Source organism: Doryrhamphus excisus, chromosome 19 (assembly GCF_030265055.1).
Source record: "Doryrhamphus excisus isolate RoL2022-K1 chromosome 19, RoL_Dexc_1.0, whole genome shotgun sequence".
Classification (NCBI taxonomy): domain Eukaryota; kingdom Metazoa; phylum Chordata; class Actinopteri; order Syngnathiformes; family Syngnathidae; genus Doryrhamphus; species Doryrhamphus excisus.
In genome coordinates this window covers 13,786,117-13,799,183 of record NC_080484.1, presented here as the reverse complement: position 1 = coordinate 13,799,183, position 13,067 = coordinate 13,786,117, and the positions used below count along the sequence as shown (strand labels likewise).

The 13,067-nt window shown below is 44.2% G+C and overlaps 1 protein-coding gene across 4 annotated transcripts in view; it reads right to left on the bottom strand.

Moving 5' to 3' along the window:
- Positions 1–5,414: 5,414 nt before the first annotated feature.
- LOC131107463 (MAM domain-containing glycosylphosphatidylinositol anchor protein 2-like) overlaps positions 5,415–13,067 on the bottom strand; it is a 166,612-nt gene continuing 158,959 nt past the window's right edge. For all 4 annotated transcript variants that reach the window (XM_058057536.1, XM_058057535.1, XM_058057537.1 and 1 more), the window contains exon 19: positions 5,415–12,587. In XM_058057536.1, coding sequence (XP_057913519.1) covers positions 12,499–12,587 — 89 coding nt within the window. In that variant the 3' untranslated portion in view covers positions 5,415–12,498. The remainder of the gene's footprint in view (positions 12,588–13,067) is intronic.

Here is a 13,067-nt window from a genome sequence, read left to right as displayed (position 1 = left end):
TAGAAAATGAATGAATGAATGATTAAAACACAGGGTGGCACGGCGGTCGAATGGTTAGCGCACAGACCTCACAGCTAGGAGACCAGGGTTCAATTCCACCCTCGAAAAACATGCTAGGTTAATTGGCGACTCCAAATTGTCCATAGGTATGAATGTGAGTGTGAATGGTTGTTTGTCTATATGTGCCCTGTGATTGGCTGGCGGCCAGTCCAGGGTGTACCCCGCCTCCAACCCCAAGACAGCTGGGATAGGCTCCAGCACCCTCGTGAGGAAAAAGCGGTAGAAAATGAATGAATGAATGATTAAAAGACAACTTTCACATATTTGATAGTTAAAGAAAAAGCTGTGGGCTGCATATGGCCCCCGGCCGCACGTTGGGCACCTCATATTCGCTAAAGACGTATCCCAACTTCTAGGTGGAGATGTTATTACCTTGAAATGAAATCATAAAAGCGCACTATGAAGCAGAAAGATTAAAAATGGAAAATGCATTTATAGCATGTCTCGGTGTGTGCCTTCATCAAGAAAAACATTCTTTGATTAATGTCCATGGTGTCCCTCCACATCTTTATTATGCCTCTGTAATTTTATATTGCCTTGAAAAGTAACTCCGCTTTATAGGGCGCCGTATAACAACACCATCATGGCTGCAGAATTAGGCCGAAATGAAGTGAATGATTTACAAAGTGCTGCCTGATGGCCTGCAGCCGCACCAAGCACGGTCACAGCGACGCGCACAAGCGGGGGAGATGGGGCGGCCGGCGTGGCTCTCCGCCGTGCGCCAAGCCGCCCAGTGGCCACATTTCAAGCTCGTCTCCCTCGTCCCGCCGTGATGGGAAGCTCTTATCACATGACGCAGACGTCTCAGCCCGGCGCCAGCGGGCCCGGCCTGTAGATGAGGAGCTCTCGTTATGCGCGTTATGCACCCGGTGTGAGCGTGGGCAAGCGTTCCAAGGGGGGCAGGCAGATAAATAATTCAGCCTGGAGTTTGGTGTCAGCGTGGCTCGGATGGAAGCGCAGTGTTCAGGAATGAATCCACTGCACTTTCACCAGAGGATGTCATCTGTGTGTCACACAGGTTGAGTCAGAGAATGTTGTGACGGACAAGCAGGCGGTCGTAGATACGCATCGTAACTTAAGGGCGTTTATTTGAATCACCGCAACATTTGGTACACACCTTTCAGGGACTGGCAAGCACATATGTGCACAATTTGAGCAAGATGAGTTGGACAACATGGCCGCCATCGAAATTTTTGCAGGGGCATGGGAGAGACTTCGCAACAACAGGCACAATAATCCCTGAAACGGGCTAATTCGCAACAAACTAAAACTTCCAACGTCACTTCCTGTCTGCCCGCCACTGGAACATCTACTATATTGGGTAATAGGAGCGTTTGGGGTGGACCACAATATCAGTCAGGTCCTTCCAATGCTGCTCACGTCTACACGGTGACTACTATGATATGCTGTGATGTGTCAACTCTATTTTCAAATCTTTTTCCCAGCATCCATGCACCGTTTTCTGATGGTTCGGTAGCGATGTTATTCCATCATCTTAGCTGAAGTCACATTAGCGCGGCAGGTGCTGATCGTTTCCAGACAGGCCTATTTATTTTATTCCATTGATCAAGTGTCAAGCGTGCACCCGGAGCTGATGCCATGTCACGTCGTACGCTTGAATGACTTTGACAAAGCTAGCATAACTGAAGAGATGCCGTCTGACGCATACTGAAAGCTGACACCCCGCTCCCCGTCACAGGGAAACATTAGCAGCCCATTAGCATTCCATGACATTTTCCCATCCGCTCGGAAAAAAGCACCGGTGTCCCTGTAAACACAGCGCCGTAGCGGTGCACGGCAAGGAGAAAAGGGAATAGAGCGTAATGTAAAACGGCATTGTTCAGCTGGTCAGATACCAGGTGTGCATTCTAATGCGGTTCTTGAGGTCAACCTCGGGCTGGCTCAAACAGAGGATAAGAGAGAGGACAAATGGGAGCGGGAAGCCGGATGATTCAGAGCGCCTGGGACTTTTAAAAGGCCAAAAGCTAGTAAAGGTTATCAGCCGCGGCAACAATCTGAATTTTTTATGGCGCTACCTTATTATCCCCACATAAAGGAGGCGTGTCACGCGCCCCCCTTGGAGGTCACGCATGATGAAACAAGAGCATAAAGAAAGGCCACGAGCAAACTTTACAGGAGCGGTGTGAAATCTCTTTAAGCTGCAACAATGTTTGGATGTTCCCACTCCCTCGCTTACGAACGGCTGTTCCATTCACACTATTTGTATAATGGAGCAAATGCAATAATGCTGCGTTTATGGGACTTTCAATAACATGTGCAGTGTGCACATATACAGTGCTTTGGCAAAAAGCAAAGAGGCTTAAATCTCACTGTTTACATCACCCTGGAGGGACAATAAAAATGGGAAGTAGCTTCATATATACATACATATTTCTCATCCAACAAAAATTGGGTACACATGCACCATCTTTTCAGAGCTGCATTAAAATGAAGCCATAGTTCCTAAAAAAAAATACACCTAAGGAAGTGCAAACTTGAGTGGATGTAACTTCGCCAGCCACTGTCTATCAGAAATACTGTAAAGAACAACTAGTTTACGTGATGTTTATGTTTATGTAATGTAGAAATGTAAGTACTGTAAAGACAAATGAGTTTATGCCCATGTAAGACAAACTTGACTTCAAAAAGAAGTCAAAGACTTCACCACTACATTACGTTCATCTGCTAACTCACAATGAAACAATATTATCTTTTTGGTGCAGGTGTGCCTAATGAAGTGGCCGGTAACTTTGAATGCTTTTCATTCCAAATGTCACCCCATGTAATGCAGTTCTCGTCACATAATTAAGTACGAAAGAACCCACAGTGTTGCGAGTTTGTGTAGCCGCAAGTAAAGCCGGAGGAGACTGTTGACAAATTCAGCATCTCACTAAACCATAACCTTCTCAAGCTGTTCCCTCAGGGCAGAGAGCCTAATAAAGTCAAATGAAGTAATAGCGACGACAAAAATGCACATTCCTCCACTCGTGGAAGAAAATTGTTGACGCACCTTTTTGAAGTCCTGTCAGGAGGTAGAATCCGGGATACAGCCAGCTTGAGGTTGAAAGGAGGCCGTCTATATTGTTGAAAAATAGAAAATAGTTTGCAGACATTAAATTGCCCCCATTGTCGTAGTTTCTCCACTTGAACGCGCTACTTCCTTGTTTGTAGCCAATCAGAATTCAGGCCGGTGTCGCCAGGTGGCAGAAATCTGCCATTTGAATGTTGACAATCTTAACCAATCAGATGTCAGACTTGGCTAACACGTATATTTTCTTGTCCTTTGATTGGATAGTTGGAGAGGCTACACTTTGGCGCTAGCTAACAACAGCCATAGCTAACAGTGCTAATCTAATTTTCGATACATTTAATTTCTTTAATGAATTATGAGTAATTAAAAACTACATGTATAATGGTAACTATGGCTAATTTCAGTTGAAGATGATGTATTTAAAGAACAAATTATATTGCCATTTGCTATGGTTAATATTGTCGCTTTTGTTAGAAAATGAAGTGTATGGCGCCTGTTGATTTGGCCTTTAATTGTTAATTAATTAATTCTGCTCATGATATTAATTTTAGCTTCTTTTTACCTGTAGTGTAATATTAAGTATTATAATGTGGATTAGTTGAGGTATTCTAATGCTGTATTTAATATTTTATCTTTATTGCTGTGTTTTACATGCAAGCATGTGCGGTTCAAGATATACTGTGTGTGTGTGTGTGTGTGTGTGTGTGAAAGTAATTAGTGAGCATGAGAGGTGTGTGTGGACAAGCAGAGGTGAGAAATGCACTTGCTCCAGCTGAGAGCCAGATGCTAAGATTGATATCACCTTCATGTCTCCTGAAGGATGCTGCTAGATTGGATCAGCGGGTAGGAAGCTCGCTGGGAGGTCGGCAACCAAGCTCATTAACATTCATGAGGATGACAACCGCTTAACCAGGTTAGGGTTTGGGTTGTGACAGTGCCGGTCCATCATGAAGAACTCCGATGTCCTAAGCCATGCTGAGCCCGTCCACGGCCACCACAGAGCCTTAAACGGGTTGACTTACCTTCACACCATGGCAGCTTTCTCAGGTATGTGGTTATGCATTTATTTTCCTGAATCAAAATGGAGTTGGAAGACCAGGAACACTTCCTGTTTGCCGCACGTGCCAAGCATGTAGAATGAAAACTGTTGTAGCCGTTGTACCGTGTTGTTGACCAATGGAACAGCAGGAACTCCATGGTCAATTGAACTTCATTTGTAGTTCCCTCAGAAATTGAGAAATCATTGTTATCCAGCACAGCAAGACTTTTCTCTTCTGCCTAAAGGAGTTATCCTGAGCTTGTTGTCCTTCTCCATGTGTACATCAGCTGGTGAAAACAGTACAAAAGTCATTCACTCTCAACGTGCCCGGGAGCTTCGGCCTCGTTTGCTGATCAACGTTCCGCCATCACGGTGACCTTTGAGTGACTTTCAAGTCCCTCTGCACGCCATTGTTGTCTTCTTTTCTGCGGTGAAAGCGAGGACAGCGGGCCCTGTGGCACCTCTCACCAGGGAAATGTGTCAAAACAACAATTTGCGTGACACAAAAGCTTTTGTCTCTTCGAGTGGGGGGGAACAGGTGGGCGCTGCGGGAGTAACCGGGCTCTTTCCAGGGACTTAAGTGTCAAGAATAGGGAACGCTGGGAAACAAGAGGGAAGTACTGCTGCTCCATTCTGTCATTCATACAACAACAAGCAACGTCGTTGTGTGTTGCCTACAGCCGTCAACCTTGCCAGATGAAGCCTTATGATACTTTGATTTACAGTCATACAGTCTTCCTTCATTTATCACCATTCCAGACCCCGACCGTGAATTTCCTTGGAGTAGGATTTCTTATTTAAACCTGTTTACAACCTTCTCAATACGGGAGTAATATTATTAGAAACCTCTAGACATGAAATAACACCCCTATAGTCACATTTACACCTGTATTACAGAAAATAAACCATTTAAAACATACATTTATTGTTAAAGATACATCTCTGGGAGCTCTGGGCCACATTATCAGTGATGTTCCTGAGCTCATCGGGCGTTTCGGGTCTTTCAACTTCAGATCCAGCTCGGGCTCATTTAAATTAACGCAGACGTGTGTCACTGGATAACGTACACTAGATTGGTCTGCTGAGTTTACGGTTCCAATTCATCCATTCCGAAAATGAAGTGAAAAGTAACCTTATTTGTTCATTTATTCTTCATGTATAATCTGAGACTTTTTTAAATTGAACTGTTTAAAAATGCTACTTTGTGCATTTTCAGGCTCCAAAAGGCTGCTGTCACAAACAAGAAGGTCCAAATCCCTTTCAAAATGCACCCCGGATCAAAGAAACTTCTCGAAGGTAACGTATCAAATTGTTGTTTTCTTTATTTTCTCATTAGTTGCAAGTATGGCACTACAATGATGTGACAAAAAGCAAAGAAATACAGTGAAAAAGAAGCCTGATGTTGAATAAATATAGAGCACAAAACAGAGAAGAGTGACAGGTTGTTATTACGCGGTTGTCGGCCTGGAACAAGAGCAATAGCGTCATGGACGCACAACTCTGATGCCACAAAACATCAATTTAGTTGATATTCCGGGCAGGAGAGGTGTTGGAATCCTCCTCTCGAGCACTTTTTCTGCTCACAATAGTGGCGACTGGCAGTGGCGTCGAGGCTGGTCGTGCCCGAATGAAACACTCGTCGCCCTCTTGGCGCCGATATGGAGCTCGCAGAGGCGTGTGTGGTGATAATGAGGGGTACCAGATGCAATTATGCCGCATGAGTGGATGCTTACGCAGAGGGGCTAAAAACGGTAGAATGGCACAGCGTGGCACAGCCCTTTCTAGGTTGATAAGCAAACAAGGGGAAGGTTGGCACTCCTCCTTTTACAGAGCCTCAAAGCACGGGATGGTTAGCATTAGGACAAAATGGGCTTAGGCTGTTCAATGCAAAGATACCATATGACCACCTTGTCAACGTCTCACATCTTCCTTGGAGTTATGACATGTAAATAATGGTACAGTACGGTACACAGGCGTGGCGAGTGACAGACAGGAAGTAACTGTATGGAGATATAGTCACGCATCTGCCCGCTAAAGAAGTGGAGTCATGCCTAGCGATAGTGTCAAGGAGAGGCCAGAGCTTGGAAACCATCTTTTGTCATTCAACTCTCCTGTTTATGAGACTCCCCAGTCAAATACATATTAATTACTATATATAATACCTACAGTATATATTATTACATATACTGTGATCCCTCGTTTATCACGTTTAATCGGTTCTGGCAATAAGTGAATTCCCACAAAGTAGGATTTCTTATTCATAACGTTATATTATAGGACATTCTAAATATTATTAGAGCCCTCTAAACATAAATTAACACCCCTATAGTCACTCATACTACCCAATACAGTAGACATAATAACATAAAATAAGACTTTTAAGACATAAATAAAACCTGTGCTTGTGTGTGTTGCTGTAAATGTGTACTGGTGCCAGGGGTGCTGGGGGGGTAGGAAGTGATGTCAGGGTTTCACAATTGAGTCTTAGCTTGGCGTGGGTCACGGTTGCCGCAGTAGCCTGTGTCCGGGATTATTGGAGATTGCTAGCAATCATGTTGTGCCAGCAATCAAGTCTGGTGCTTGTGTGTCTCACCCAACATTAGAGTAACATTACTGACACCTAGTGTCCAGTGTGGAGTACTACATATCATGGCAACATGGTTGAATTTTTATGCTTGACAATAGACCACATTCAACCAAACAGCATGATTTATTCATGAATGTTTTTTTAACACATATATATATATATATACATATATATAAAACCCTGAAAATGACGTATATTATGTCTTACTCTATTTTTAACAAATTATTTTTATCTTAGTTTATTGACCTGCTAGGACACACTAACCGCTAAATGTTTCACGTTTTCCATTTTATTCCCTTACTCGACGCAAAACAAACCGAATTGTGGCCTGCAAACCAAAGTGGGTACGGAGTTGTCATTGTGGCCTAGTGCCCCCCCCCCCCACACACACTCCTGATTATATATCTCAATGTCCCCTGAATGATGCTCATTTGGCAGCTGACATACTTCTAGGTTTAGTTTGCATCCAAAAGCCTTCAGTGCAACGTTACCTTCACTCATGGTGCTGTTATGAAAAACACTGCAGAGATCCCTCAGCAACTACTTAGTCATTAATTCATCAAAGCTGGAACCCTCTAAGAGAATGTTAGATGCATTATAAGACAAATATAGATATATATTTCCTTCATCGTCCATAACGCTAATATTTAATTAACTTGTCCAATTTATCTTTGACAAAGCCAGCGAATGAAGCATGCACCAAATTAAGCACCTTCATAAAGAAATGCTATTCCTGTCTGCAGAGCGCGTCCCTCCACCCACCTACCAGATGACTGCTGCCTCCTCCTCCTTCTTCTTCACGCAACACAAAATCAATTAGTGTCATGCAGTCTCTGCAGGGTTACAACAACACAAAAAACGAAAGCAATTTCCACCTTTTACATTGTGACTGGTACACGGCTGACCCCGGCAGCTTATCAGGATTGCTCGGCGGATCCGAAAGAGGCATTAACACCTGCCTTGTTGCTTTTGTTGCTGCCCTTAGTGTTGTTTTGGAAACAACACCGCATATGAAACGCCTCGGGCTTGGGTACAATATGACGGATGAAAACACAACGGAGCATTCCAACACACAAACTGCGAGCTGCGAAACCAAATAGATGTCAAAAGCTTCAACTTTGTCCTCGTTAGCTTCCAAAGCCTTCACAGGATGCACACGCAGAGAAGCCTCTCATCAACCACAGTATAGTCAATAAGAGTGTCTTATGCATTCCAAACCTGGTAATCTTTTATAGCTCAGGCTATAATCCACACATTATATCTTCGCAAAGTACAGCAATTTAGAGCTACATTAAGAGCTTTAAGCACCGGCGGTGCAAACACTGCCTGTACAAGCCAACGCGCAGCAATCTTCTACCTTTACCAACAGCAAAAAACCTTCAAGGATAAGTACACTTCACAATCCCTATGTGAGACACGAACACGTCTTTCTCTCTTCTGTGCCTTGTAAACATTTAACTTGTAGACAGAGACTTGAAGTCCCTGTCTGGGAACACCCAGTTGAACCTTGGTTAGCATCCAGAAGGGTCTTCCACCCAAACGTACTACAAACAAAATCGATTTTCCCCTTTATTAGTAAAAAAAATATGCATATTTAAACAGGTTGTACAAATGGCTAAATAAAACGAAACAGAAGACGTTATGGGACATGTTGTGTCAGCTAGCTCGAGTCAACTGTTAGCTGAGTGCTAGCAGCAGCTGAGCAGTGTAGAGAGTGGCCGACAGCAGCTCCTGGGTGAATGTTGACTGCATGCGTTCTCTGCTTGTTAAAAAAGCCATGAAAGTGCACAGACAGTCCACAAACAGTAACACTGGTCTGTAGGTGTCACTAACGTTACGTTAATGAGACAATAGCCACTGCAAGTACGCTGTCAAGGCTAACGTGTGAGTCTTATTATGTCTATTATATGGCAATAGGAGTGTAAAGGTGACCTGGGGGTGTTATTTCATGTATACAGGGATGTAATAATGGTAAAAACTGTTTTTAAATAAACATTTTTTGAACCTCTAATTATAAATATACTCCTTTTTTTAGTCCTACATTGCAAGAAATTTGCTTATCTCTGTGTGGTCTGGAACCCATTGACTGGATAAACAAGGGACTACTGTATTGAGATTTAGGGCGTAACTGTGTTAGCTAACAAAGAACTACAGAGCCAACCACTGATGGCATCATAGACGGCCCACAGAGTTGACTTACGGATTGACCGCTTGACTCACACAGTATATTAATAACACCACAAGGCACGTGCCGGATTGTACGCTAGCCAGAAAATGGATGCAAACCGAGGCAATACTTTAGTGACAATTTAAACTTGAATGTACGCTAACTGAGGTTGCACATATTGTTTTTTATGCTCTTGTTCTACTGAAACAGAACTCAACTGTGAGCTTAAAACCGAAGCACATCCTGAGTTGTGATTGGGCCTAGCGCTACGCTAGCATCTTATGCTAACTAAACTATACACTTCTGGAAGTTGTTTGTTTTGACTCCAAGTTCGAGGTGTTATTTCCTACTACTCCAGGTGCCTTGAATGCAGCAGTAGATGCAAGTTCCCAGGCTAGTAGCTAGCTAGTCATAGTTTCCATAGCTACCATAAAGTCCCGTTCATTGCCTGATTGAAAGGTAACCAAACAGTGACACCAAATGGAAATGTAATGTTGTTTGCTATGAAGTGAAGCTGTAAAAGGAACAGTTGTCTCCAAAGGAAAAACAGTTCAAGGGGCACTTTGGCACTTATCGCGAGCTACGAAGGATAGCCATCGACGACTACGACACTAGAATGACTCGAAATGCATACATTCGTTATGAGCTTCTGGGGAAAAAAGAAACGACTGTCGTATTGCCCATCATTCTGCTCTGTTTTGCCCGGCATATTTATCAGGTTCTTGTCACACTGATAGACCCTTAAATAGTACACAGTCTGATGCTCCCGTGTCCACCGGGTCGCATTTGCTCAACATGTGTCATCGGCCATTCTCTCGTAGCGCTACAAGAATTCAGTAGGAGACCTTTAGGAAAAGCACCGACTTGACTGGAATGATGTATTGTGATCCTTCTTGCAGCAAAATGCTGCTTTTCCTTTGAACTTGTCTTTTTGGACTCTACCATGAGCCTACATCGTGTCCACCCAAAAAAGTCATACTCTGCTGCCTGAGAGACACGACCAGTCAGGAATGACCATGAACGACATCTCAGGTTAAAAGACATTCCGGAACATTGTATTTCAGACTGTGTGCATATTCTTGAGCCTGTAATTTCCAACTTGTGGGCCCAATTATTGTTTTTAACAGAACAGGTGGTCCTCGGTTTATGGCTTCCCATAAATAGATGAATAACTTCATTTTAGTTCTAAACAGGACACTTGTTGTAGAAGTGGTTACAGCATGAGGTGTTCTATTTCCCAAGGAATCCTACTTTGGGAGTGGTGAGCGCACAGGCCACACAGCTAGGAGACCGGAGTTCGATTCCACAATTGGGCATCTCTGTGTGGAGTTTGCATGTTCTCCCCGTGTATCGTGGGTTTTGTCCGGGGACTCTGGCTTCCTCACACATTCCAAAACATTCCAATTTGGCCACTCCAAATTGTCCATAGGTATGAATGTGAGTGTGAATGGTTGTTTGTCTATATGTGCCCTGTGATTGGCTGGCCACCAGTTCAGGGTGTACCCCGCCTCTCGCCTGAAGACAGCTGGGATAGGCTCCAGCACCCCCGACCCTCGTGAGGATAAGCGGCAGAAAATGAATTAATTTTCTATCCTCACTGGGGTCACAGGTGTATGCTGGAGCCTATCCCAGCTGACTTTTGTCCAGATTCAGGGAACACCCTGGACAGGTCGCCAGCCAATCGTATGGTACAGATCTTCCAGATCTCCTGACGGTGCGGCCAACATGTTAACCACTAAATCCACTGAGTGGAGGGTCTGGAACCAATTGACTGCAATAAACGAGGGACTACTTTATGTGTTCTGTAAGTCCCAACTTACATCAAAATCTCAGAAGATAACTCACTGGTAACCCGAGGACCACCTGTAACGCCACGATGTACGCCGTACATCATGAGTTTAGATCCTGTGAGTAGTCAGAGCTTTTCTTAAGAAATCCTACTAAATTCCCCGGAGAGTCGAGCGACCACGCATGTGCAGAGAAATGCGACGTTGAACTCGAACTGTTGTGCTTCCAGAATGCCAACATGAAACATTGATCATAAACCTCTGCAATAGAGCTTCTTTCACATTTACAAGGTATACAAATTGCTGGACTTCTTCACGCTTCCATCGGCTGGGATGCTTTAGCAAAGGGAGACGAGAAGGAGAAGGAAAAAAAAAGGGAAATCAAATAAAAAAAAACAAGACACAAGTCCTCAAAGCGTTTTGTCATAAGCAACGATGAACAGAATATTTCTTGTTTTCTTTCATTTTTTTCTTTACAATACATTTCTTAAAAACCCCCAGTGTTTAAGGTTATGGTCTCAGGTAGATCGTCCAGACAGTCAAATCTTCACAGTTTGTGTAAAAGCAGAGAAACATTCTCGCTGGAGTAATAAAATAGCATGACTATTATCAACATTATTATTATTATCATCATCATCATCATCATCTTTTGCCCTGTTGTCGTAGAAACGGTGGCGGAGACGAGCGAGGCGCAGTCGCAGTCACTCTCGTCCCTGTGCGACAATGTTTGAATTCAAAAAAAGAGAAGAAGTCATTCCAACACGTCCTCGACTGGGATTCAAAAGGAAAACCCAAACAGCCCTCAGAACCAGAAGACCCGATCCTCGGCATGAGCCATCCCATCAGCACTTGTGGGGCGAAAGAGACACGCGTGTAGAAAATAGCCCGTCGGACGAAGCATGTTGGTTCCATGCTGCGCCACGGCCAGGCTCACCATTTCGGCGTTGTAATCTGGAAGGCACTTTGTTTTCATGGCAGAAAGAAAAGTGGCTTCTTTTTGTTTCCGACGGACCGACACGACTTGATGTTAGGCCTCACTCGCTGGACACCCACCCCCCCCCAATCCCCACACCACCACTCCTGGGAAGCGTGGCGCCGCGTACTCCGCGTCGTTCCTTCTGCCATCATACCATCACTTGGCCACTTGGACTGGTGAGCACAGTGTAAGAAGATACGCAAGCAGCCATGGGGGGTGGGGTTGGGGGGGGCGTGGTCTTTCAAGCAGACAGAAGGAAAATGTTGCCAGAGGCCTTGAATTTCTTCAGTAGAGCACCAAGCAGATAAAGACTTGACGCGGGGTCGGGTTGAGGGGGAGTCTGGGGGGGGGCTCCAGGGAAAAACAAGCAAAATGAAGATAAAGATACACAGAGAAAGGTCTGATTCCATTTCTTCCTCCAAATGTCAGCAGCATCTATATTCAGCCGCCTTGCAAAGATATATATATTTATAGATTTCTTTTCCATAAAATTGTTCTTGTGCTTTACAAACTGGCCCCTCCCTCGATGAAATTAACCTTTTGTACTCATCAAGAGTCCCGCACAGATGACAGTTGTTCTGTAGAAGTCTCTTTTCCCCCCCACTAAAAAAGTAGCACATCTTCATTTATTTTTCTGTTTTTTGTAGTGTGTAGTTTCTTTTTTTTTTTTTAAATCACAGTTTGTTGTCATTTTGTCCCAACAGAGATCCGCCACGGGGGGCGGCGGCGGCGGTGGCGGCGACGTTGCTGCTTTTTCGGGATGCATGAATCTTTGGTGACGGGGATGCCGAGATTACAGCTCACAGACGGCGGGTCTGAATGTTTGCCTCTCGAGATGACGGCCAGGGGGGTCACCTCTGACCCTCCAGGAGGGTCGTCACCAAGGTGACGCACAGCAGCCATATATGCACACAGGGGCTGGGGGCCATGGAGTTCCGGTCTGCAAGGAAATCAGTGTCAGGGCGATACGAGCAACTCAACAACAATATGAGCAATGGAAGGGGCTTGTATACAGTAAACCTCGGATATATCGGATTCAATTGTTCCCACTGGTTTTGTTCGATATAAGCGAAATCCGTTATATGCGTATACCGGAAAATGTCCGTTTTACGCATATATCGGATTTATATCCGGTATATGCGTGAATCGGATTTTATACGTTATAAAAAGGCACTTCCTTGACTATGTTTCCAATGTACCTGGACGCGCAGGCAACGCTGCAAACGCTGCAAATGACGTCGTATAGCGGCCTGTCACGATTCGGCGAATCGGATGCGGCCATCCAATATATGCGAGGGAAATTTAATGGAAATGCATTGGAACGGGACTGGAGATTTTGTCCGAAATAGGCGAAATCCATTATAAAAAATCCGATATATGCAATGAATTTTTATTGGAAATGCATTACAGAAAAATTGGT